The sequence below is a fragment of the Balearica regulorum genome, chromosome 1 (genome assembly GCF_011004875.1).
Source record: "Balearica regulorum gibbericeps isolate bBalReg1 chromosome 1, bBalReg1.pri, whole genome shotgun sequence".
Taxonomy (NCBI): Eukaryota; Metazoa; Chordata; class Aves; order Gruiformes; family Gruidae; genus Balearica; species Balearica regulorum.
The window spans coordinates 217,737,188-217,763,603 of NC_046184.1; the positions used below are offsets into that span (position 1 = coordinate 217,737,188).

The 26,416-nt window shown below is 44.0% G+C and overlaps 1 protein-coding gene across 1 annotated transcript; it reads left to right on the top strand.

Annotated features, from left to right (window-relative positions):
- Positions 1 to 452: 452 nt before the first annotated feature.
- Positions 453 to 26,040, top strand: LOC104640194 (disintegrin and metalloproteinase domain-containing protein 9; the record flags this gene model as incomplete). Its single annotated transcript, XM_010308476.2, has 20 exons — positions 453 to 554; positions 747 to 811; positions 913 to 991; positions 1,513 to 1,589; positions 3,384 to 3,579; positions 6,813 to 6,887; positions 6,986 to 7,057; positions 7,622 to 7,791; positions 8,766 to 8,841; positions 9,239 to 9,393; positions 10,661 to 10,829; positions 12,770 to 12,862; positions 13,541 to 13,733; positions 15,536 to 15,641; positions 17,600 to 17,783; positions 19,022 to 19,099; positions 21,122 to 21,233; positions 22,678 to 22,789; positions 23,792 to 23,864; positions 25,822 to 26,040. Coding segments are annotated over 20 exons (2,277 nt in total), but the record flags the coding sequence as incomplete, so codon positions are not given.
- Positions 26,041 to 26,416: the final 376 nt, after the last annotated feature.

The following is a 26,416-nucleotide window of genomic DNA, read 5'->3' on the forward strand; positions in this document are numbered from 1 at the left end:
GCATGGGGCGGGATTGGGGACATGCTTGGGGGGATGTGGGGGGACGTGCATGGGGTGGGATGGGATGGGGGACATGCTTGGGGGGATGTGGGGGGACATGCATGGAAGACATGCACTGGGGGATGCAGGCATGGGGACGTGTGTGGAGGGACATGGGGGACAAGCGGAGGGATGTGGGCTGGGGACACGAGCAGGAGGATGCATGTGGGGCTCAGCATCTTGTAGTTACAGAAGTCATCTCATTTTTCCCCTTTTTAAAAAATGTTCTCTGGAGTTTCTGGTACGCTAAGCTTCATTAGAAGCAGAGAGCTGCTCAGCCACTTCCTTTGTACCTCTGGTTGAAGACAGATGGACTCGCAAAATTTAAACACATCGAATTTTTCAACTTTCCACTTAAAATCTCCCTTCTGCACTGCAGGGGTGGGAAATCCTTCACTGCCCGGTGTGATTAATGCCCTTTTTCCCTAAATGCAGAATCTCTTTCATCGAGAATTGCCTACTCCGAAGTAACAGTGCCCAGGCGGCTGGAGGCAAAGGACGGGACCTTCACAGAGGTCATCTGCTTTTTAGGAAATGCTTTTTAGACCATGGGTCTAGACCATGGCCTCTGCAGGGACCGTGGGTGGGTGCCGAAGGGAGAACGGGGTGAGGGGACGGCTCCGGCTTCCCAGCCAAAATCAGCCTGTAAATAGTGTTTTCACTGTTAGATTAATTTCTGGAATTAATCAGTGCCTCGGCCGTTCCAGGGGGACATGTCCTATTTAATAACGGCCGAAGGGAACCACCACGTCGTCCATCTGACACAGGCAAAGTAAGGCTCTTCCCCAGTTTTCCTTCCTCTGCTATTTTTTGCGCTGGGCAATGATGGGGAATTAATTAACCCGCACCGAGGATTTCTGCTTCGCTTTTCAGAAATTTGATAGCCAAGGACATGCCGGTTTTCACGTACAGTCCGGAGGGAGACCTGATAACCGAGTTTCCTTATATTCAGGTGAATTTAGACACCTGTCAAACATGCACCAACAGGCAGAACTAAATGACCCTCCTCCTCCTCATAGGCTCAACTGAATATACCAGTGGCTCTAAGCAAGGAATGGCTGTTTCTAAAAAATTCATTATTTTTACACCATTTTTTTAAAAAAGGAAGGAAACTGTATAGAGATTGATAAAAAACAGGAAAAAAACTATTTCAGATTCATCAGCACACTTGATATCCCTTTCAAACTTTTGAAGTTTTTAAAATAATTTTACTCCATCAAAAGAAAAAATGAGAAATCACAAAATATGCCCCCAAAAAATTCATCATTATCCAATGATGAGCTCTCAGGCCCCTGCTTTTCCCCTGCTTACCTTCTACGCCTTCACTTCTTTTTGCACATGTAATACCCCTTTCAAAGTGGTAAAGGATGGATTTGGGGAGGTTTCAGGTGTCCCTTTACTGATGCAGGGGGTTTTTTTTGCCTGGGCACGGGAGCTTTTCCCGCAGCCTGAAGCCACGTTTGCACCTTGCAGGACGACTGCTACTACGAGGGGTTCGTGGAAGGCTCCCTGGGATCCGTCGTCTCCCTCAGCACGTGTTTCGGAATCAGGTGGGGCTCTTCCCAGGGGAAAACCAGGGTTTCAGTATCAAATTAACTGGGCTGGGCATTTATCTCCCCTTTTAAAGGAGGTACCATCACTTCTGTGTGCGATGCTTCCTGGTGCATCCCGCGACTAAAATCCAAATCTTCAAACACAGCTGAGATTTTTTTTCAGCATTACAGATTTTACAGCAGCTCCAGTAGAGATTTTAAAGGCAGACAGGAACACGAAAATGAAATTTTTTGGCCAAACGATGTGCTTTATATTCTTCTGGCAGCCTGTAGGCAGGTAGCAGGTTTGACATGCCGAGACAGATCAAAGACTTACTTTAAAGACAGTAAACTAGACAAGCACTGCTCCAGAAACTTTCCTCTTCAGGTTCACTCCACATCTGGGATATATTTATTTCTGATAGTGCAAGCACAGAAAGCATATGTGTACGGGCGTAACAGTCTCCCAAAAATCAGACTTCCCAAAACGCAGCATTGAAGTGGTGGCCACCCATGGCCATCATCAACATCCCTCTTGAAGTTCCTCCTGTACGACTTATTCCCTTTATAACATTAGTCAAATGGAAAGGAATACCAGCGTAACCTCTCCTCTGAAGATTAAGAGGGTATTTAAATGCATCTTGCACAGCTCAGCCATCCTCTTCGTACATTATCCCTCTGCAAGGTTATCAAACCCAAACCTTCAATATTGTCCAGAAATATCAGCCCTGGGAAGCAGGAGCTGCTTTTTTTTTTTTTTTTTTAAAGAGATTGTCCTAACTTTGAAAACATTTCATATTATTTTGTATTATCTCCACTGGTTTTGGTGGAAGGAAGTTATCCAGCCATCCACAATTTAGAGCATCCAGCAGAAATGCCCACGCTCTGCACCAGCATCAGACTCCCCGCACAAGTCTTGGCTTCCTTCACAGCCTGGATGCAGGGTGGGAAATGGGCAATTTTTTCCCATTAAAGACCTTCCTGATAAATGCACGAGCGCAACTGCCTTAGCAAAATCTTCTGGGTTTCCAGCTCAGTGTTTGACAAAGCCATGTTTTCCTACTGCGATATACAAACCAGTAATTATGAGTATTTTAGAACTAAATATCTCAAAATCTGGCAAAACGAAAACCCATTCAGCCTCTTATAAGACCAGGCAAGAGAATCCTATTTGGTGGACCTTCTTTCTCAAACAAGCACCCCAAGAGGTCTCTGAATTAAGTGAGGTCTTTTAGGATGTAAACTTATCAGCAGATGCAGCCGATTCAGCTGCAGTGCCTGTGCAGGGATAAACAGATCTTAAAGACGGATGCTCCTTGGAAGAGCCATAGCACAGAGCTCTTATTGCCTTCTCACTTTCATTTAATGTATGACATTCAGCTGTAGCTTCTTTACTTTTTCCCAAAGCTGCATGATTGCTCTTTCAAGGCTGTCTCATGTATCCTAAACCTTGGATGTCACACTTTTTTCCCATCAAAGACCTGTTAGGCGAGCTCCTTGTATCTTTTCGTGGGATCCCTGCCCGTAGGAGCAGTGGTATGAAGGAGCTAAATCTTTCCATGTCCCCCCTTTCCAAAAAAAACCCCCAAAAAAACCAACAACCATAAAATTATGGGCTGATCCCAAGAGCCCTGAACTCCAGAGGTGGCTCCTGAGGTTTCTACCTGTTGGCGAGATACAAAGGGCTGCCCCGCGTCTCCAGCCACGCTACGATGAGCACCCCTCACCTTGTTTATTTTTGTATATACTAAATAATTTAAGAAGTCATTTAGTTCACATCTCTTACCGACTTCTCTGTTTGAAAATTCACAGTGGAGTTCTGCAAATTGGAGATCTGAGGTACGAAATCGAGCCTGTGGAGAACTCCTCGACGTTTCAACACCTCATTTACCGAAGGGCGTTGGAAGGCGACTCACATCAGCTGTGCCAAGTGCCTGAGGAGCACAAGGACCATTTGCCCAAAGACGGAGAAGTTGAGAACAGGAGTCATAAAATCCTCGTTATTGATGTAAGGACTCCCCATCCGCTCGTGTCGACGTTGCACATTAGTGTGTATACGTACGGGTTATGTTAAATGCTGGGAGTGACCCGATCGTAGGGGAAATTCCTGTCGCATTCATAAGAGCGTGACAAAGGTTTCACACTGTAAAGCGTCTGCAGGTCTGGAAGCAAACAGGATATCTGTATAGTGAGAGCAAGCACCCTCACATGGTATGGAAACTATACCTACAGCCAAGCATAAGCATCACACTGTGAAATAAAGACCCCATTTTGTTTCTGGAGGTAGCACTTTGCCAGGTGCAGATCATCCTGCCCTGGGCTTGATTCTCTCTTGAGATCCCTTCCCGCTCGCAAGTTCATCTCACAAACCCCGAAAAAAATATTCAGGTCTTAAAAATCACGGTTGAAATGAAAGTGGAAGTAGAAAAAAGGCTTTTTTTTTTTTTACGTCAGCCATAAAGAGGGGAGTTGACATGTCTGTCAGCTCCAGAGGTGAAAGCAGCTGAAGGCTTCAGTAAACAAATCTGAAATGTTTAGTTATTTTTAAAGACGGTTAGATAACATTTCTAAATAAGCTGTCATCAGAAGCTATAGAAGCAATGATTTCAATCATTACTGACTTTCTGTTATAGATACTCTATCGACAATCCAGTATTTTACTGCCTGACTCCAGAAAGTGTAGACTTATGGACCAGGGGTCTGCACCCAGGGCTCTTCCCTCCAGACCCTCTTCTTCTAGGGCTGTCCAGCCAAAGAGCCTGGGAAGGACACAGCTTGGCAGTGGGCTGTGCTCCTGGGATGTGGGTGCTATCGGTCGTCTGGAGCTCCATCTCAAAGAATCATAGGATGACCCAGGTTGGAAGGGACCTCAGGTCTCAGGTCCAGCCTCCTCCTCTATGCAGGGTCTGCTCTGAGGTCAAACCAGGTTGCTCAGGGCTTTATCCAGTTGGATCTTGAAGACATCGGAGGATGGAGACTGCACAAACCCTCTGGGAAACCTCCTGCAATGCTTAAATCTTCCTCGTTAGTGTCACAAATAGGTGCTCTGAGGACGTAATTCCTTTTTTCTAGAGAAACCTCTGAAAACCTTCTGATGGCTCTGTCCATGCCGCCTTTCCCTTACCTCCAGCAGGACCTGGAGGTGCAAGTCCTTGGGGCCATGGCTGGGTGCCTCTCTCCCAGCAGACATTTTTGCTGAAGTCTTGTGAGCATCGAGTAAGGGGGAAGGTAGTGAAGCAACTCTTGCTCCCACACCCTATTTGTCTGCTTTTCTTTTCCCTCGTTGAGCAGCAGAATAATTTTGAGCCTCATCACTGTTCATCGTGCTTCTCTGACGGAGTTGTCCCCAAATCTGCCAGCGCGCTGTGTTAACCGCAGGTTTCTGAGATAGATGTCAAACAGTTTCTGCTCCGGGTCTGACTGCCTTGGGATTTCATTTAATGCATCTTTACATCTTAGCAGTAAAGACCATGAGCTGCTCGCTCGGTGCCTCTAGTTAGTACTCACTTTATAATAAGCAAATCTGAACTCTACTGCCCTGGTTTGCTTAAATTACACAAAAACCAGCCTTAGCAATGTCAAAATGCAAACATATGCTGGTTCTCTTCTGTCCAGAAACAGAGTTTCCATGTTATCAGAGGAAATTAGTCTGTTCTGACATCACTTGATATGGGATATTTCTGATGCGGTTGTTGTCAGAAACATCTTGGTTAGAAAAATAGTTTATTTGCTTTGATTTGTGAATGCTTTTAGAGCTTGTGAGGACTTTTGTCATTGCTGTTCCTGCTTTCAAAAGAGCTGAGATAAAGTGTTATTTTTGTACCTACAAGTATGGATTATTTATAGCGACAGTCTGGCCTATGCCAGTGTACTGTGATTGCATTCGGTGAAAGAAATAAAGAGTGACAGAGATACTGCCTCCTGATAATAATACGACGCATTTAGATGAAAGAATTACTTATCAGCTCCCATGGCAGAAATACAGTTTTATAAATTGCTACAATTTCATTGAATTTACTGAGAACCTGCCAGGGAAAGAGGATAATTTATAATAATAATAATAAAGTGGTATTTGTTCAACAGAGAAGAGAGATGAGTCCCCGTGCTTAAAATGACTTAAGCAACAGCATTTTTTTTTAGCCATGCGTACTTCTGCAACAGCCAAACCTGTTTAGAAAGTTGTCTGTGAGACAGAAACTCCTCCTCCTCTCTTCTACCACCAAAACACCTGGGAACTACTCAAAAGAAAAGCTAACGTGTCTTACTCAACCCCACCTCAGCCAAGACCAAAGCTACCAGCCAGGTTTTTGTCGGGTCAGCTTCTTTTTCTTCTCATTACTTGACCAAATCTGCAGATCTTGAATGCTCTCACAGTCTCACTGTGTGCTCACCCCATCGGAGACGGGACATGGCTGCCAATGAGCCATACCTGCTCGGAGGAGAAGAATAACCCCCCCCCAAATTACCCATTAACCAATTGCTACCGGCAACGAATGCGTTGGATGTACAAAATGTAGAAGTTAATGAGTTCTACCCCACCCAAGACTGAGTGCGTTGCACCTACAGCAGATTTTAACTACGGAGCTGCCCATGCACAGGTAAATGTGTAAAGAGCATGAACAAAAAATAGCAAAAACCTTATTTCCCAGGCGCAGGGCATGGTGCCTCTTGCTGGCTGGGTCCATCAGTGGGCATGCTCCCGTTTGCTGTACTATGCATCGGTGCGTAAAATGAAGCAAAACTAAGAGTTATCTTAGTGGCTTTAACACGGCTCGAACAATTTCAGTTCAGAACCAGTTTTTAGCTGCAACTATCTGTTGACCCTCCTGGTTTCTAGCACTGAGCCACTTGATGCAGGCACCTCATGCTGACCGCACTCCATTCTCCCTTTGAGGTAGTTTTTGTGGTGCCAAATTTAATGATTTAAAAATGGTTCGAGCACGTGCAAAAGTCTGCAGCTCATAGTGAGCCGATTTAACACGAGTAATGCCAGGTAATCCCTCTGCTACCAAGAAAACCCCACCTACCACTGTGTTCTGTCTCTCAATCTCTCTCCTCTCGCCCCGATTACTCGTTACACTCAGTAATCCTTCCCTAATGCATAATTGCTCTGTGTTCTTGTACTTAAGGGAAATTCTGGATTAGTTTTGAATAACACCACCTTGGATTTTGCAATGCGGCATAAGCTTTTAAGCTCCTGAACGTACCTCAATAACTGCAGTGTTATTTGTTCGCTTCCAGGAGGTCCCTGGTCTCCAGAGCCTGCCCGTGCCCACCAGATACTTGGAGCTGGCTCTGATCACAAACAAAGAGCTGGTAAGCATCAGAAATTATCACCATGCTATGGCCGTTGTGTTATATCGGGGGCAGTCCTTGGCGTTCAGCGTTGTAACGCAGCCCTTCTCCCCTTTCAGTTTAAAGTTAACGACTACAACGAAACCCTGATGCTACATCTGTTCATTTCCATAAGCAATTTCCTGAACACGGTGAGCTTTAATGACGTGGTGATTACGATTGCCGTTCTGCTCCGTTGGCTGGCTGTCTACCCAGCTACCCTGGGAAGGAGACGAATGATCTGTGCCTGACTGCAGCTGCTCTACCAGGAACCGATGTGTTCCTCAACGCTATAAAACCCACTTCAACTGTTAAAAAATTACTTCAAATATAAGTGAAGTCAGGTTAAAAATAATTTTGAAATCACCCCGTTAAAACACTTAATTGGGAATATGCATTATCATTACTAAGTGCCTTCTGGTAGCTCATTACGATCTCCCAGTCTCTCCACCTCCTTCTTGCCCCGAGTCCTCCAAAACATCACACGAGTTTTCATCTTCAGGCGCCAGTGCGCCAGCCTCAAAGCACTCAAAAATGAGCTACACAGAAAGCTCCATTACATTAATATAATGCACAAAAACAAATGGCATGCTCATTTCTTTCAGCTTTAGCAAAAAAACCAGTTCTTGCACAAACAACGTGGAGCCAAGCACGGTGCCCAGGGTCACTGCACGCCCCGTGGGTTGCAGGAGATGAAAGCTCTTGATGTCCTCCAGGTCTACAAGCGCATGAAGCTGCAGATCGTGGTCAGCGCGGTGGAGATGTGGACTGGGATGGACCAGGTGACGACCACCCACAGCCTGGCCCGCACGCTGCAGGACTTTGCCGCGTGGTGTCAGAGGGATGCTGTCGGTCGCATTAATTACGACCACATCCAGTTACTGCTGTAAGAGTCCTCCGTTTTAATCACTCAGCTCACATACTGGCTGTGGGGAGATAAGCAGGAAACAAGAATATTTTCATCTCTTTCTTCTAATTTTTACATATCTATGCTGATAAGTCTTTTGTCCTGGTGATATTTCGTGGGAAAAAAAGTAACCGCTTAATCAGTCCATGTACCAATCGGCAGATATTTGTCATGTAAATTGATACCAGAATTTGCTTGTCCCTTTCACCGTCCTCTTTTATATTTTTCCACACATGTATGCAGACAAAGCGAACAGCTTATTTCCAGTTTTGGTACAATTGTCAGTAACTGAATGATTTTAATCTCATTTTTAGTTTTTACTAATTTTTATATATGCAAGCCACTCATTTTTTAGATATAATAATCCGTTTTTCTATGGTTTACAACTCAATATTTCAATTAAGCCTTTTTGCTAGGACAAGGGAGTTACATCTCAAACTGCAAGATGTTTAATCACTTATTTCACTCATTTGCTTTTTAAGACCTAGCACTTTGTTTCTGGTTTGTTCCTTTTTCCTTTATTTTGGGGGAAAGAAACCTTCTGCATAGTAAAATATGTATCTCAAAATTTATTGAACATTTCTTTTTTCAAATTCAACATATTGCCAAATCTTTAAAAAATAATTTTGAATAATTACATTTTACTGAAATAGCCTGTAGGCCACTCTTCCCTTTAGAGAGGAGGCCAATGAGTTTATAAATCGTGACTCTGCCTCCTTAATATCCCCATTAGCATGATGCATCACTGATGCTTGCAAATCTGATCTGTGGGTACCAGCCTAGCTGCATATGGGGCTCCCATGGGAGAAACAGGTGATGCTGGGCTTTTCTTCAAGAAATTAGCTCCTTCTTGCCCAAAACCATTATTTTCCAGACGTAATTCAGGCGATGCATCTCATCCTTGAGACAAAGTTGTTCTGCATTTCTTTAACGTTCAAACTTTCCCACTGCAGTGGCCAGCACTACAAGGAACGAGCACTGGCTTGGAAGGGGACAATGTGCCAGATGAACTCCATGGGTGTTGTCTCAGTAAGTGGAGACCTCGTGGGTTTGCACTGCCTGAAAAGGGAAAATAAACCTTTCATATTCACAGTGAACCTTGGGAGCTAATCCGACGTAACTCCTGGGCTCAGGCTTTTACCAATTAGCAGGTAACATCTAAACTGGGCATCTAAAGGAGGTGACGTTGGTCTTGGTTTTGACGTTTCTTAAAGAAGACAAGATGGTGAAAGAACAATTCTCCTGTGCTTCCCCAGACCGACTGTCGTTAGGAATCCTTTCGTGTCCCCAGTTGTTTGTCAGTGCAAGTCCCCACCTAGCACAAATTTCACAATTACTGAGCAAAACACTCAAATTCTGGGAAGTTCTCCACATCAACATCTACTTGAGAAAACGTGGACCTGTGGTTTTTTTTCCCCACCTGCAGTTCCCTGGCCATGACACCGTCAGCGACGTGATGACACTCGCCCATGAGATAGGCCACAGTTTAGGCTTCAGCCACGATGACGCAAAACATTTTCGCGACAAATTTTGCAATTGCCAGTGCACCCGCAGAGGATGCATCATGCGAACATCCCCGGGGTAAGTGAAGCTTGGCTTTCCCTGTGTCACTGATGGTGCAAGTGGTTGGACCTGGTACTTCCAGAGGTCCTTTCCAACCTAAATTACTCTACAATGCTTTATCAAGTGAAAATAGTTATTTAGATAAGACAAGAGACACCAGTTCTCCCCGAGACACAAATCCACAGAAAACTTGGCTTCCTTGGATCCACTGGCCACAGAATATTTATTTTCCATCTGCTTTCTCCAAGTGCTGCTTGGTTTTGGCTTCTTGCTAGCAGGAGCTGCTCCTCGTACCTGCTCTCTTGATATATGACCACCATGAAGAAAAATAATTCCACTAACAAATTAATGTCTCCTGAAACCTGTGAAGAATATTTGGTAGAGGTCAGCTTCTGTTGTTTGAGCATCAAAGAAACCATACGATATTGCAGGACCATCCTTGCGATGGTCAGGTCCACGTACTGCTGATAATACAATGTCTTTAAAAATGACTCATTCCTCTTAGCTCTAGAGGTCTGCCCAACACGCAGCAAACTTCAGCAGGCAGGGAAGGTTGCTTCACTGCAGATTTGTTTGCTTCCAAGTCCTAAGATCCTTTTCTTGGTGCGAAGATGTCCTCATTTCTGTTTCACTCTTTGCAATGCACATTCTGCAGCAATGAGACGGACACAAGCTCCATGCTTCATATTAGATCCTTATCTTTACTGGAGACCAACTAAGCCTCCCTGAAGACGTTAAGGATTTGAGAAACTGAAGTCTCCAAGCAGATTTGTCTGTGCTTTCAATAGCATAAGCATTGAAACAGCCACTTCCATGGGGTCACCAGCAGTCCTGCTTCACCCTGTGGTGGTTCCTCCCACCTCCTTGGTGACCTCAAGGTGATGAGGACCCAGCACACAAGGGCTGGGGTGAAAACCTCAGCAAGTCACAGCACTGTGTTTCATGGCTCTCCAATCCTTCAGCTTTTGCTGCCAACCTCTCCAATAGCGACCTCATTATCCTAATGTACTCATTAAATTTATCTGTTTCCAAACCTCTCACTTTAGCCAATCATTCTTCCAGATCTGCTAAACAGCAATTAATCAACATGTTCAGATGAGTTGTTTCCAGTTTGGCCACAGTAATTTCTATGTCCATATTTATATATGAAAAAAAGGAGAGAAAAAAGGCTTATTCCCCCTAAAACTGTCCATATTCCTCTTTGCTAGTTAACCTATTTGTTCTTTAAGTCTATCAATTCATTTATGTGTATGGTACGGTTATAGATTTTTTTTTTTTCTTACAGATCTTGCTTGGCATTCAGTAATTGCACTCTGGGAGAATATTATGATGCAGTAACAAGAAAAAGTCTACCTTGTCTACTCAACATACCATCTTTAAAACCATTTCTTCTTGGTCTCTGTGGCAATGGTGTCTTGGAAAAAGAGGAAGAATGTGATTGTGGCAGTGACGAGGTTAGCAATTAAAAATTTCACTGCAATCTACCTGTTAAAGTAGCGTTCATAAAATCATGATGATTTTGCAACTATAAAAGCTCACTGACTCATGAAAAGAAATGATCTTTGAAGTGTTACACATTCAAACGAGCCCACTGGCTTTCACTTGAACTCCCTTGAAGTGGGGCTTTTCCTAAATATGGCTTGATTTGTGGGCAAAATATGCATGATTTGTGTAAATGTATGCAGAGCATATCTAGAGGTAAATTCAGTTTTTCTTCCATGACTACGGAGGGACCTTTTGTGTCAGACTCTGTGCAGAGCTAACGATGAACTCTGCACGTGCCTGATTAAGGAGTCACGTTGCTGGGACAGAGACGAGACCTCTCCATACCTCGTTCACGTGGAAAGGTGTTTTCCTTTGGGCTGTACGAATGTTCGTAAGAATGAGGGGTCTAGAAAAAAACCAGAAGTATCTGAGCAAAGCTGCAGTCAAAGTGGAGACTCTGCAGAAGGGACATGTCTTTGCCTCCAAGCTGCTCTATATTCAAGCAAATTATGACCACTTGCATCTTCTTGTCTAGAAAATGTTTTTCTATTTCTGTTTTTTGCCTATAAAATGGGAGGTTTTCTCTTTCTGTTCTTTCTTCTGTTACATTTACCCTGAAGTCAGTGAAAAAGTTTTCTGAAGCACTTGCATGTTGGTACCTTTGCAGCTCTAATTCCAGGATCCATGCAGTTGCAACAGTTCGGAAAGTCTGAGCTTTCCAGTGGAAACTCATTTGTCTTTTGTGTAACTGTTATTCGTACAAAGCTTCTGTAGCTTTGTCAAAACGTAGCCTTTGCACTGACATTTCCCACATATATTTGCATGTATATTATATCCCGGCTTGGGCCAAACATCTTGCACCTTGCTGGTAAAGAGGATTTACCTCTTTCAAAAAATTACACTAGGTCCCAGACCTCTTCTCCTCAACCAGGCACGGGGCTCACCACACAAGTGCCCTGACCAGGACACCCTTTTTATCAGCCCTTTTTATCCCCCCTCTTTTCCATTTTCCCACACTTGTTCGTCCCCAATCCACCTTAATTTCTCCCTGCCTTTGGTCCTTCCACTAACCACCCCACACAAAGCTTTGCACATCCCTACATTTGCCTTAAAACATCCCACAAACAGTTTTACACAATCCCACATTTCCTCTCAAATATCACATTGTAAGTTTGGTCTCTTCAGCAGATCCAAGAAAATTTTTGTTTTCAGCAGTGACCCGACAGCTCTGGTCTTTGCTAATGTCCTTGTTATCTCCTCTTCATCACTGTTGTGTGATCAATTCATTACTGTCCCTGCCTCCTTTCCTTGTTTTCATGCTAAAAAGCAATTAACCAGCTCTCCCTACAAAGCAGATACCCTTACATCCCAGGTATCCTTAAAATTTGAGTAACCAATTTTGTTTCTGTGACAAAGGTCAAGGTCCATCAGCTCTAGCACCTTGAATGATTTGAGATTGGGAATTTGAACTTTTAGGGAAATGGTGGATCATTGCTGAAACAGTTTTAAAAGGGAAGGAAGGAAAGTATGAAAGACGGGAAAAAATTATAGAAAAGGAGATTAATCTCTCCCATTGTGCTCAGAGGGGTTTCCAAGTACTTTGGAAACATAAATTAACCTATTTTTAGAGCATGCCTGTGAAACAGGTAGGTTGACTGATTAACGGAGGAGATGAGATGGAAGCATTAGCGTTCAGAGAAAAATGCAAACTGTTTTATAAGTGTCAACACACTTGTTTCCCCTTGACGCAGAGCTCCAGAATGTCCCGAGTTTGAGAAGTACCAGAAAAGAGCAGGGTTGGGGTTTTTTCCCCCCTTAATTTCCTTTAATTCTGTGTCTCTCAAGCTAAAGAAAATGATCCAAATAAGAAACTCTCATACCGAGATGGTACGGCATTACTTACTTCCAGGCGTGCCTCCAAGAAGGATGCTGCTTCTCCTCCAGCTGCTTGCTTGTACCGGGGGCTTCTTGTTACAGAGGTGAATGCTGTCACCAATGTCAGGTAAGTTATAACAGGAACACAGCTGCTACTGGCTTTGTAATGTAAGGCAAACAAATGATTAATTTCAAAGCTATAGTTAGGTGCTATAAAGTTTATTTCCTGTATTTCTGTGTACATCTGGTCTGAAAATATGTAAACCTGACCGGAAACTGTTCACAGTTAGGTAGGAAAAGAATAGTTTAGAAACACTGAAATTTAAGCCAGACAAAAACCATCAGCAGGAGTAGCAAAGTGAAGGTGTAAGGACAGAACCAACTAACCCAATACGAGCATTGGTGTCACAGACCAAACATCCAAGTCCAGCTGAAAGAAAAGACATTTTAAAACATCATTTACTTCCCTGCTGATTTTGAGCTTTCAGGGAAAATCCTGCAACATCGTACTTGTAGAGGTATTTCAGATTCAACCTGAAGTGCAGAAAAATAACCCCACAAGTTTCTCTGCTGGAATATCAGCAATCACCATTTGCAATGTCTCAACTGGACAGCAAGGACTTTAGTCCTTTCGGCTGCTCCAGCCCTTATTCTGTCTGACTTTTTGGAAATTCAAGTTGCTGTTCTTCATCTTACACTTCTGGGCAATTCCCTAAGATTTCGCCATATGGGTTTCTGTAATTTGGGCCAGCCGCTTCAGAAAATCATTCCACTCAAGACTCATTTTGTGGGGTTTTCTTTACAGTTTCAGCCAGCAGGAAAAATCTGCAGAGAAGATAGGAGCGTGTGTGATCTCCCGGAGTACTGCAACGGCTCTTCAGGGACCTGCCCCGTGGACGTATTTAAGCAAGACGGAACCCCGTGCGGTGAGAACGACCGCTGCTACGATGGGCACTGCCACAGCCACGAGGCACAATGCAAAGCTTTATTCGGCAGAGGCAAGATATCTCACCCGAGGAACATACGGAACTAGCCCTCGCCTTCAGATAACGCTTCATCTCCTCCCCTTTCCCTGCCCCTCCACTTTGACAAAGTCTGGGTTTTCCACAGATTCACTTTTCACTCTTTATAAGGCAGGCAGGCTTAGAGAGCTGGGCCAGTTACTTAAGAATATAAGTATAAAAAATACTACAGAATACTTTTAAAATACTTTTAAAATTCTAAAATATATATTTTAGAACAATATACAACCATATATATATAAAACATATAACCATATATATATAAAACACAATCTGTATATAAAATATAGTATTGGACTCAATGATCTTAATCAAAGTTATCTTTTCCAACCTAAATGATTCTATGATTCTATATATTTACAATATTAGGGTAACAAAAAGGGGTTTTCTCAGGCAGTAGTTGTTGCAGCGCTGTTTAGGAACATCCCGTGCCCAGTGCACAACGGGAACGGCAGACACGGTCACCTTCATCCGTTTGCCGGTAGAGGGTCCCAGAAACAAAGATGCGCTGGAGACAGTAGTTGAGATCACTTTTATGCCTCTGAAAGCAACCGCACCCTATAAATTCATGCATCTAAATCTCCCCCCAGGTCAAACTTGAAGCAAGCATGTGATTTATTTTTAATACCTGCCCACATCCTCTTTCAGATTATTTCAGTTCTGGAGGAAGTAACCAAACTTCCCCAGTGCATGTGTCCTGAAGTTGCTGCAGAGCGGATCTATTCTGCACTGCCTCCTTCGTGATGGCAGCGATGCCCATCATGATCCGAGTCCTGGGTATCTTTATGAACATACAAAATTCTGTAATTAAAACCGCAGTTCCTCTGTGATCTACCACATTTATGAGAAGTTTCGGGTCTCTGGGAACCACTGCACATGAAGACAGTAGCATTTCTCATGAAAGGCATTGCTGGGAAAGGCAAGGATATTGATAAGGCAGAATATTTTGATAAGGCAGAATATTTTGATAAGGCAGAATATTTTTGTCATCATTTCAACAAGGGACACCACAGGAATTGTCACACAAGCATTTACATGGCGCTAATGTGGCCAACAGTGATCTCAGCCACCTCCGCAGGACAGATGGGAAACCCAGGAGCTGGTTTTACTTTGAAAACATTTTGGATGCTGGAAAACTTGTAAAAACACCTGATGGGAGTCCTGCACTGACCGCAGGCTCTCCATCTTTTCCCGCAGTGCTCTGTTACTCTTATACAACACTTGGTGAATATAAAGATGTTCTGAAAAAACTGGGAGTCCCCTGGGTTAGAAATGGTTCTGCCTTACTGAAATCCACATCTGTGAACAGTTTCTGACATCTAACAGGAATTACTGTTGCTAATGCTGAATATAATGGTGGTGATTCTGGTTTCGGGGTAAGATATATCGACCTGTGTCACACAGCAAGTTAGAATTAAAGAAAAAAATAGGTTTGGGAAATGTTTGAGGCTTTTAATGCAATTTTCTGCTCCATACTGTTCTTCATAAATGATCATGGTTGATCTCTTGGTGGCAAATCCATTCATTTAGCCACTTTATTCTCACACTGATTATCTGGTCCAGAAGAGGGAGAGGGCCAAAACCAAAAGAATAGGTGCAACAAAACAAAACAAAAAAATGCCAGTAAAACATGGCAGGTCACATGTAAGCTGTGGTTGACTAGAACTTCATTTCAGAAAAAAAAAGAAATCACAAGAATCACCTGGAGGGATTACAGGGGGTGCGTACAGTCCCTGCCTCTCCGTGAACGCCTCCCTTTGCTCTCTCTCGCTCTGCAGCTGCCCACCGTGCCCCGCTGAGCTGCTTCAGGGAAGTCAACGTTCGAGGCGACCGTTGTGGGAACTGCGGCTGGAACGGGACGTACTACACTAAATGCCTGGAAGAGTAAGTACTGGTTACTGGTGTCCCAGTCCTGCCAGTAGCCAGGCAGGACTGGGACACCACTCTTGTGCATTGTTGTACAAGGTATCCCAAATGGAACACTGTTTCTAAGAGTTTTTCCACCTTTTTTTGTTGTTGTTGCTGGGATTAAGCACAGTAAGAGAAGCAAAAGCAAAAATGTTAGTGCAGTTTTTGGTATGACTTGGAGGCTCTGCTAGGCTTTTCTGGTTGATTTTCATAGATGGAGGAGTGATGTACAAGCATTGCTGAGAGCCTACCTGTGTAACAGTCAAAAGTAAGGAAAAAAACCCACATGTAGGGGAAAAAACTACATGGCAATAGGAGGAATCTGAGGCAGAGCTGGGTTCTTCTTGCACTTTACTTTCAACCCAGAAAGTGAAGTGAGGACGGTTTTCTTTTTACAGGAACTTACAGATTTTTCTTCTTTGCCTTGTCCCGAGCAGCCTTATCTCCCAGCATTAATGGAACTTCAGCGCATGATACTTTCCAGCTTTCCCACAGTGAAGGGTCATCCCATACCCAGCTGAGGGCTTTGATAATGGGTTCAGTTTGACAATGGGTTCTCTAACCCTCTTTCTCCTACAGCGTTAATTCTTTTCATGCTGCTGCCATGCACAGCAGTCAGCAGTCAGTCCATCTTGAAAGACATCTCTAGGTAGGACCTTGTCGTAGAGTGCAGTCCCTCAACCTTTGAATTCATCGCTCTCCAAGCCCTCCATGGTCCTGTCCTGAGAGTAGGACCTGCTGAGAATGACCCACATTTGAGGGTGGATATGGACAATCATTCAAAAGGAAGGAGATTGTTTACCAGGACCTTGGAGATTTGCCGTCCCTACGCATATTAACATTCACTCAAAAATACACAGTTGTTAGTACCTAACCTTTCTTCATGCTTGCACTTTGGCCGCATCAAGGAGGGGGACATTGTTGTCATTAGAAGAAACATTACAATGCAAATTCAGAATTTAAGCTTATTTCCTATTTTCCTACTGAGCACTACACTGATGCCACCTCTAGGCAGATAGATGAGTTTCTGAATAACTACACCCAATTCTTCCTGACATAACCAGCAGGATTTCTCATACAGTATGTAAAATGGGTAAAACATATGAAAAGTGAGGGTCAAAAAGTGAAATGAAAGTGTCTCTGCAGCTTCTGGAGAGATACACCAAAGGGCTGTGCCTATGTGTCCCAAGGCGCCGACACCAACTGGCATAAAAGAGTCCGTGTCACTACTAGTTAAATGTCTTAAACTCAGAAAAGGAGTGGTTGGATGCAAACTGCCTAAAAATTGATCCTGGACAGCTGGAACCTCTGACTGTCCCAGGGTTGTTGCCAGCATGTGACATGGAATGGGCAAAATTCATAGAAACACAGAATCAGGGAATGGTTTGGGTTGGGAGCGATGTCACAGCCCATCCAGTGCCACCCCCTGCCATGGGCAGGGACACCCTCCACTAGCCCAGCTTGCCCAAAGCCCCATCCAACCTGGCCTTCAACACTGCCAGGGAGCCAGGGGCAGCCACAGCTTCTCGGGGCACCCTGTGCCAGGGCCTCAGCACCCTCACAGGGAAGGATTTCTGCCTCCCATCCCATCTCCATCTCCCCTCCTGCAGCTTCAGGCCATTCCCCTTGGCCTGTCACTCCCTGCCCTTGGCACCAGCCCCTCTCCAGCTTTCCTGGAGCCCCTGCAGGGACTGGAAGGGGCTCGAAGGTCTCCCCGCAGCCTTCTCTTCTCCAGGCTGAACCAGCCCAACTCTCTCAGCCTGAGGTCTCCAGAGCAGAGGTGCTCCAGCCCTCCCATCATCTCCGTGGCCTCCTCTGGACTCGCTCCAACAGCTCATAGAATCATAGAAAATTCGTACCAGGGTGCTCAAATAGCTGACAGCTCAGTCGTGTACCAGCATCATGGATCACTGCAGGCTGTTTGTCTATCCCAGGAACGTCCTGTGTGGAAGAGTGCAGTGCGTTAACATTAAAAGAGTACCAGTCAGGCAAGACGGTGAGACCGTGGTTCAGACTACCGTGAACGATCAGCTCTGCTGGGGACTCGAGTTTCACCTGGCTTCAGACACTCCTGACGAGGGATCAGTGAAAGATGGCACATCGTGTGGTAGAAACAAGGTACCCTTAGAAAGAAGAACAGTACAAGACGGGATTAAATGGAAGGATTTTATTCCTAAAGGAAATGTTCTTGATCTGTGACATAAACCCCATAATGCCTTCTGTTAAAGCCTCCTTTAGCAGCTGAAAAATAGCAACATCTTGTACTGGTTTTGTGGGTTTTTTCCCTCAGACTGAGTGGCTAACACAATAGCTATTATTTTTTTCCATTAGAAGGGAAAAGCAATAGATTGTACTTTTCTTTTGAAGCTATTAACCAAAGTCAGTTTGTCGTACAAACAAAAGAATTTGAAGTGTTATTCCAAGAATAGGACTCACTTCTTCCCTTTGACCCAGAAGACCAAATTCCTGTCAAGCTGGTGACATACTAAAGGATGAGTTTCCTGCTATTACATGGCAAGGAAAATATTTCTAAGAAAAACAGAGGTGCTGAGTTCCACCAAAAGGGAAGGAGCTGTTCAGTGTTGGCTGCAGCAGAGTTCTTTCAGGACACATGGGTTTCACACCACCAAATGCAAACAATAGTTCTGAAAATAACTAATTTGCAAGACACAGAGTTGAAAACATTATCTTCTTCATTCTCCTTCTGCACAGAGGAGATGCGTTTGTGTCTCCTAGAGCTAGGAGGATGCTCCCAAGTTATTCACTGAGCAAACAAAACATCTTCTGCAGTCCCAAGGTCTTGCCCTTGTCATGTGGACTGGACAGGATGAGACAGGAGTTCCTGAGCCACAAACTGTCGGAGCAGGAGAGCATGCTGGGGAGATAGTGTTGCGTGTATGTACAAATATCAGGACGGTTGTGCTGGGTCAGTCCAAGAGTCCATTCAGCCCAGAATCCTCCACCAGTCTCAGGCAGGTACCTAGGGAAGGTTATGAACAGAGCAGGCACATACGATACTTCCTACTAATACTGGTATAACCTTCAATTATTTTCAGTTCTTAATTACTCAGCCCCTGAGGTAGAAGTGGTTTCTGTGCATTTGGTAACCCTCAGTGGGTTTGTTCAGTCTCCCCTGTTTTGTCTTGAACCTGGAACCAGAGACCATTTTATGCTCCTCTGGTGCCTGTTTGGAGAGAAGGAAAGAAAAGTCTTGAATGAAATTAAATGAAATGAATGCCTGAAAATACTTGCCAGGCTGTTTCTCACTACTTTTACCCCTATTCACCAGTCAGTGCCCTTTCCTAATATCCGTCATTTTATCATTTCCCTAATAACAAATTTGCCCCTTTTTGCAGATATGTATGAACAGGACATGTGTCAGTGCAGCTTTTCTCAACAACGATTGTAGTGAGAAAAAATGCAACGGCAGAGGGGTAAGTGGAAAACATCTGAGTATCCTTTGAATAACAGAGTATATGAAGCGTACATTTGTCTCTCAAAAGCCGTATTAGAAGTCCAGAATCATTCCTGGTTCAGCAGCACGGAGATTATTTTGGTTTTCACCCATGACTGTCCTCCCAAATTCTGCTCTGGCCGTCCACAGCTCTTCATAGCACGGTTTCTTGGTTACTTTTACATTTTTTCTTCTTCGTTCCCTCAAATATTGTGAAAACGCACTTCCACATCATAACACTTCATCCTTCATTGCGTCTGTCAGTGCTACTGAATTTAAATTAGCAGCAGTTGGAGAGATCTAAAAAATGCATGCTCAGTTCTATGACTCTGCTTTCCTTACAAATATCACAAAAATGGTAGATTTTTGTAAAACATTGGCTGCATTTAGTCTTACATATAAACCTACATTTCAGACGCTCATACTGGCAGAATTCTTTCACAAGTGGGGTTTTTTTATGACGTCACTTTCAAGGTACCTGCCCCTTTTTCCAGACAAATATTATTGTAGATAAGCAGATCTGTCTGGGTGTTAGTGGGGATGCTAAGGGAGAATACTGGGAAGATTTGCTATCGTTTGTTCTTTAACTGTCATACTGCTGAGGGCCAAGTAAGAAAAGTTACTGGCAGTCTGTCAACCTGTAATTGGAAGGGTCTGAGGTCTGCTTTTCTTCTGCTCTGTCACCAGCTGCAGGTGACCGAGTCCATCAGCAGTTATGTTCTTGGCAACAGGGTTCTCAAAGTAGTTGGAATAACCACGTCTTTTTTCTCTTTCCAGAGAGACAGGTCATAACCCAAAAAAATGCACGCTTCCTTCTTGGGAAGCAGTTCTCCAAACTAAACACACATCCTTGAAAATGAATAATTATTGCCCTCTGTGTTTTGGGCTGCACAAATGAGTGAAGAAAGCTAGCCTCAACCCTGCCTCCCCAGAACACAGGAAAAAAATGTTAGTCAAAGCAGAGCTGCTATGTTTGGGTGGGAGATTGTCCCTACCTACACAGGTGTGCAAATTTGAGATGTGGGGGAGCAGAGCTATTGGTCCATACTACCAAACAGTAACACAAACCTGGACTAATAACATATAATAGGAAATCAGCCGACGAGCATTTAAAGAGGGTTAGACAGGCTCACTTCTGCATCACCTCAGTGCGCGCAACTGACACAGGCTGACGGCAGCCCCACGCTGCAGGATGACCCAAAATCAGGGCAGTAGTTCCAGGGGAGCTCTTCCCTCTGCTCCTGGTCCACAGCAAGGCAGCTCTCACTGCACCCCGTTGGGTGGTCAACTGTTACGGACTGCGAGTGAGAACCGAGGAACGCAGGAGCTGAGTAATCCAGCCTGGACAGGACCAATGAATGTACAACCAAGGGAGTCACGGTCCTGTCTTGTAGGAAAACTTGTAATTTTTGAATCATGTGAAGGTGACAAACTCATTTTGGATATGTTTGTGAAATAAGTTGTCACGACAGAAATAGTTAAAGCATTCACAAGTGCAGGGTAGCTCTGCAGTTAATAAAGACTGCAAAAACGCTTTCCAACTTTGAGATTAAAAATGGCTTGAGAAATGCAAAAAGCACTCCTGCCAGGTTGGAAAAAGGCAAATACAACCATCTTTCACCTTCTATATGCTGTCATCTCTTCCCTGCTGCGTTTGTAGCACCTCTTCCAACAGGACCATCACCTGAGTGATGGATCAGGAACTCCCACTGCCCTCGCTTCGCCAGTGTAGCAGACACCTAATGATCAGTACGAGCCACGCAGCCCACGACAGCCTGCAAGCACGGGCACCAGTCTATCACCTTCACACAAAACAGGTTGAACACTTCCACAGGGGCAGATAAAGCAGAGTAACAAGTTTATCTTAGGACACGGATTTCATCTAGCCTGTCTCTGTTGTGCCTGCCACTAAGCTGTGCTCGCAGCCTATTCCCTGGAGAAATGCATGGCCACTTCATGACTTCTTTATTTTTCATGCCATAAAATATTTGGTTTCTTTTAGGTGTGCAACAATAAGAAAAACTGTCACTGTGATTTTGGATGGGCCCCTCCGGACTGCAGGCTGGAAGGATTGGGAGGCAGCATTGACAGTGGACCACCTCCTTCTTTTATCAGTAAGTGCGGTGGGGTGGGACCACTCTGCACGTCACACTGCCTGTCTTAGCTTTATTTTTGTTTGAACAAGTTCAGCAGATCTCCATCTATACTTTCAGATCACTTCAGGCTTTGCTCAGGCATCTCTTTGTCCCTTGCCATTTAGCCATGTCAGATTTAATTTTTTTTTTTCTCCTCTCTCGCCTTCTTTTTCATCATTCCAGTTGTGCTTGCCTTGCCTGACTCTATCAGACTATCCTCAGGGCACCCACACGAACTGCAGATCGATTCCATTAAGCGCAGGGGCCAAGCAGCCAGCACAGAGTTCATTACGATGGTTTATGAGGGGTGTCGTTCTGAGCGCATCAAAACCCTCTTAGGAGAACCTTCCTCTCCTCTTAACAGAGATCTCCAGCAGAGCTCCAATCCTGAGAGGACAGGACATAAATAAATATGATCCTCACATATACCTCTGAGATACATACTTCTGCCTTCCTATACATTAGGTATACTATCTTGCTGATTAAGAAATACCACACAGTCACTCAGCAGTAGTCCGCAAACCCATCAGCACCCGACAGCTGAGAGCCTTCGAGCTCTTCCCCAAGCCTCTTTGCTCATTAGTTCTGCTACTGATGAAGAACTACTCTGTTCTGTTTATTTGACCAGGCAAATGGCAAGTTCCTCAGGCAGTTACGGGCCCACCGACACTGCAGAAATATAACTCTCTTGAGCAGATAACAGTTTATATTTGAAGAACAGCTGGTTTGACATTATCAACACATTGTGCTTATTTCACCTCTCTGCACAGAGGGGAAGGTACCCACGTGGCCATGTTCTGCTCCTCTCGATTCACGGAGAAAGGCCGATGCCACGTTTTAGGTTTCTGCTAGGATCTCCTTAGCGGTTGCTTAGGCAGTTGACTCCTCACAGCATCTTTCACACCTTCCATATGAAAAACGTCTCATGCACTAACTACACACCAAAGCCTCAGCCAGTAGCTGAAGTAGGTATTCAGCTCATGTTACTTTTCCTTCAGTGCTATATTTTCAGATATTTCTTAATCTGCGTGTCCTGATCAGGTAACCACGTGGGAAACCTTCCTGCTCGTTTGTTATGTCCTCTAACTTCTCACCCTGCAGTCCCAAAGACTTCCTGTTTCCAGGCCTACATAGCATCACTTTAACCTCTACACTGTAGAGCAAAAAAAAAAGAAAAAAAAAAAAGGTTTTTTATTGTTTCTCAGAAAGACAAGAGCGCTGCTAGCTCCCAAGTAGGGAGTGGTGGAGGTGCCTTGGAGATCCAGCACAAGAACATGCAAGCAAGCATCTGCCTGGTTGGGACTGCACACTCGTGAATATCTCAACATAGATGACAAAATGCTGTTCGCACTAGCGTTTTCCTGTGCCAGAAACGCCTGGTGTGCAGAGAGCGTGATGTTCTCTTTCTCTCTTCCATTCTAAGTGTTGAGAGCTGCAAAGTCTATGGGAAAAGCTGCTGGAATGCTTCTTTTACTCTTACTGATTTCGGCCTTTCTGCTGAAAAAGAGGACTGCCATTGCTCAGTGGATCCAAAGGTAGGTAAAGCTCCATCCGTCTTTACATCACCTGGCAAAACTGAGGCACATTTGACAATTTCTAACCAAGGTTCTCAGCATCCCTTTCCATGAAGGGCCTTAGCATGAGTTTACTGTGCAATGCTGGTTCACTTCTCTTGTGAACCAAGTTTCCCTTGCTTCAAAGACAGCTTTGTCACAATTGCCGCTTATTTAAAAGTTTTCCATAGAAATTTTGAAACTAAAATTGTTGTCTAACTCCAGGATATTTTTTCATAAAGTTTGGCTTTTTCTAAATGGCTCTTCCTTTTTTCTCTTTTAGAACATTTAATCTTTTTTTTTTAAAACATTTTCTTTTGATTGTCACTTTTTTCATTCCCTGAAAAATGCCAACAAAAATTGGAAAAAAAAAAAATTTAAAGTAGCGTGCAGAGGATAAACGCTCTCTTATCCTCTTACTGTTCTGCACATTTTTCCCAGGTCAAATGGGTTTATAAGCTTAACTGAAAGAATATGGGAATGTGACTGCAGACAGGGAGAATGTTCAAAATCCCAAACCAGAAAAGGAACGATGACATTCCCCTCACTGCTCTCTGCACATCCACATGCTTCAGATTTGCTGGGCTAATTTGTTCTGCCAAGAAGCAGGGGAAGAAAAAAAAACCCACAACGAAAAATACCCACATGGAGGTTTGTTCTGCTTTTTGCAGCAGACTGTCTGGTACCCAGCTACCTCATGTACCCCCAATTTAGTTATCTCAACCCTATGTGATAGTCTCCAGAGCAGATATAATAAATGTTTTCCCCTTACCACAGATCACTGTGGTATCTCTGGATGTCAGGTAAAAGACAGGATTTAACTTATTTTAGTTCTGTTTTCCCTGTCATTTTACGCATCCATGTCAGAGAACACACAAAAAACCCCACAACGCCCAGCATTTCTCATCAGGTACTTGTCCATAAACTTTTTCTGCATGAAATCCCTGTCCAAAGTTCATGTTCACTGAGCACTTTATGTTACAGGTGGCGACTTAAAAGACAGGAAAAAACGCATAATACCACTCCTCCTCCTTCTCCTCCTCCAAAAGGAGTAAGTGTGTTCTCCCATCCCCATTCTAAAACCAACAATCTCAAAGGGGTTTGGAAAACTGTAACTTCTCAGTACTTTCCAAACATCTTTTTCCTTTCTCAGTAATTCTTGCTCCCCCAGTTCTCTCAGTGCAAGTCGAAAGCTGCCAGTGAGGACACAACCAGGGAGCGCGCACAGCATACCTGCTGAAAATTGTTTTGGTTTATGGCAAAAGATGGTTTAGGGTAAAAATACCGAGTTCCTATAAAGAGTAGTGCATTCAGACCAACTGCTTCACGAGCTGGCATTAGCATGACAGAGCTGAAGAAAGCACAAACAAAATACTAACCCTTGTCAGAAAATAAGAATTTTTGCCTACATTGGGACAAATACGACATTTCTCCCAAAGTGAGGAAGATGAGGTGGCAGGTATCATAATGTCCAGGCAGGGAGGTGCCAGGCAGAAAGGTCAAGTTGAAGCCTCTGCCCTGGTCCTGGCCATGTGACTTTTCTGTGATGCTCGTCACTATTCAGCAAGGCTGCTCTATCCTCCAGGAATTTGGCTAATCAAAACTCCATCAGCTTTGACGTAGTTTAATCAGATCAACTTTTCCAAGGAAAAGCTCCCTGGAAAAAAATAATATATATTTATCCTGCCTCTTCTAGTTAGAAAAGTAGAAGAAAACAGGTAAGGAACCAGAAAACAGAAAATACAGTAAGAACAGCAGCTAAGGCTTCACATTGCACCACACGCGCAGGGATCACCCACCCTGGAGGCCCAGAGAAGAGCCTTACGGTCAGAAACTCAGTCTTCAGGGAAAAACTGGAAAATGTGGGTTCTATAATTTGAAGAGGTGACTGAGGGGACATTGGATAATAACTCCCAAATACATTCAAGGCAACCACAATTCAGACCTTGCTTTTTATGTTTATTGTGGGCAGAACAAAAAATGATGAGATTAAACTGCATCACAAGAGATTTTGGCTAGGAAGAAGGTAAAAAAACGCTGTTTCTTTTTATACGGCACTGAGGAGGTCCACCACATCTCATAGAACAAGCTAGCCTAGAGACAGATGGGGAAAGTTACTTTTTTCTGTCAATAGTTAAAGTATGGCAGTCATTGTCACAAGATGCTGATCAAATCAAGCACTGAGCGTAATGCAAAGATTTGTCACATGGATAGATAGCAAGATTAATCAAAATTTTAACAGAGTATTAGCATAACCTGCAAAGTAAGTAAGAGGAGAGCAGAAGAGGTAGTCTAGGAAAGGTATGCTAAGTCTGCTGTCTTTGTTGTAAATACATCATGTGCAGTCTCTAAACGTCACAGGGGTTTAGAAATGACAGGTTTGATAAAATGCATGTAAGTTAATTTAAGAATTTCACTACAATTTTGCAAACATTATAAATGAGAAAAGCCATTGAAGACAGAAAACATACATTAATTAAGAATACCAGGGAAGCACTGAGACACCAGGGCAGAGGTCGGAAACTCCAGCCCTGAGAATGGGAGCAAAGAGAGGAGGTGCCTTGATTACATTTGCAGGTAATATGCCCAGAAATGTAATACAAGGAGTTACAAACAGAACATGAACTGGCCCAGATCAAGACCCATGCAAAGCAGGGTCTTGTCTCCAGCATGCAGTAATAGCTTGGGGAAAGCAGGACACAGTGAGCTGATCCCTGTCTCCTGAAGTTCTGCTGATGGCCACAGCTTGCATCCAGACCAATGTATTTAAAGGTCCTGTTGGACTCACCCTCCACAAATGCATCTAATCCCTCTGAACCTACTTATCCTACTGCTTCCCCAGGATCCTGTGGCTGTGAATTTCACCAAAAAAAGTCTTCACCGTCTGGAAGCACCATTCCAGTATATATTCCTTAAAATTCTAAGCACTGGTCTCGGTACCACCAGCATGCTAACAAAATAACCTCCATTGAAGTAGAATATGCTGTACTAACCTTAACATTTTATTTTTTCAGGAGAACCTAGCAGAGGAAGAGGAAAGTCCTTCTAAGGATTTTAAGCCAGAGCAGTGCCTCTCTGCAGGACACAAGACCCCAGAGGGCTGAAAATAGCCTGTGCACGGCTCTGAGAGCAGCCTCACGCAACGCTGGCTCTGTGGGAACCGCAGGAAGCCACGCTTCCCAAATCTGTCACATAACTTTCGGTTTTGTTCAGCTTTAAATACCAACGTTACCTTCACTGAAATAAACAGGTTTTCTTCCTATTTCTGTTTACAGCAAGTATCTCGTTATTTAGAGGAAGTTGGACTCTATGCTCCTCCAAGGGTTTCCAGCTCTGCTGCCTAGGCATTTTTTGTCTGCTGTGGCAGCAGTCCAGGTCATCATTTCATGGGCCTTGCAAACTCTGTAGGCAGGCTGCATCTCAACACTTTGAATTTTTTAGGCTGAATGTTGCAATTTGTGAGTCCAGAGCAACTGACTACTAACACACAACCCTAAGAACACAGACCTTGCCTGCGGTCAGGGCAAGCTCACCACTACATGCTGGGGTGTACCTGGAAGGACACATGGATTGTGGGATGAGTGGCTCAGAGCCCTCAGGACTCCTCAG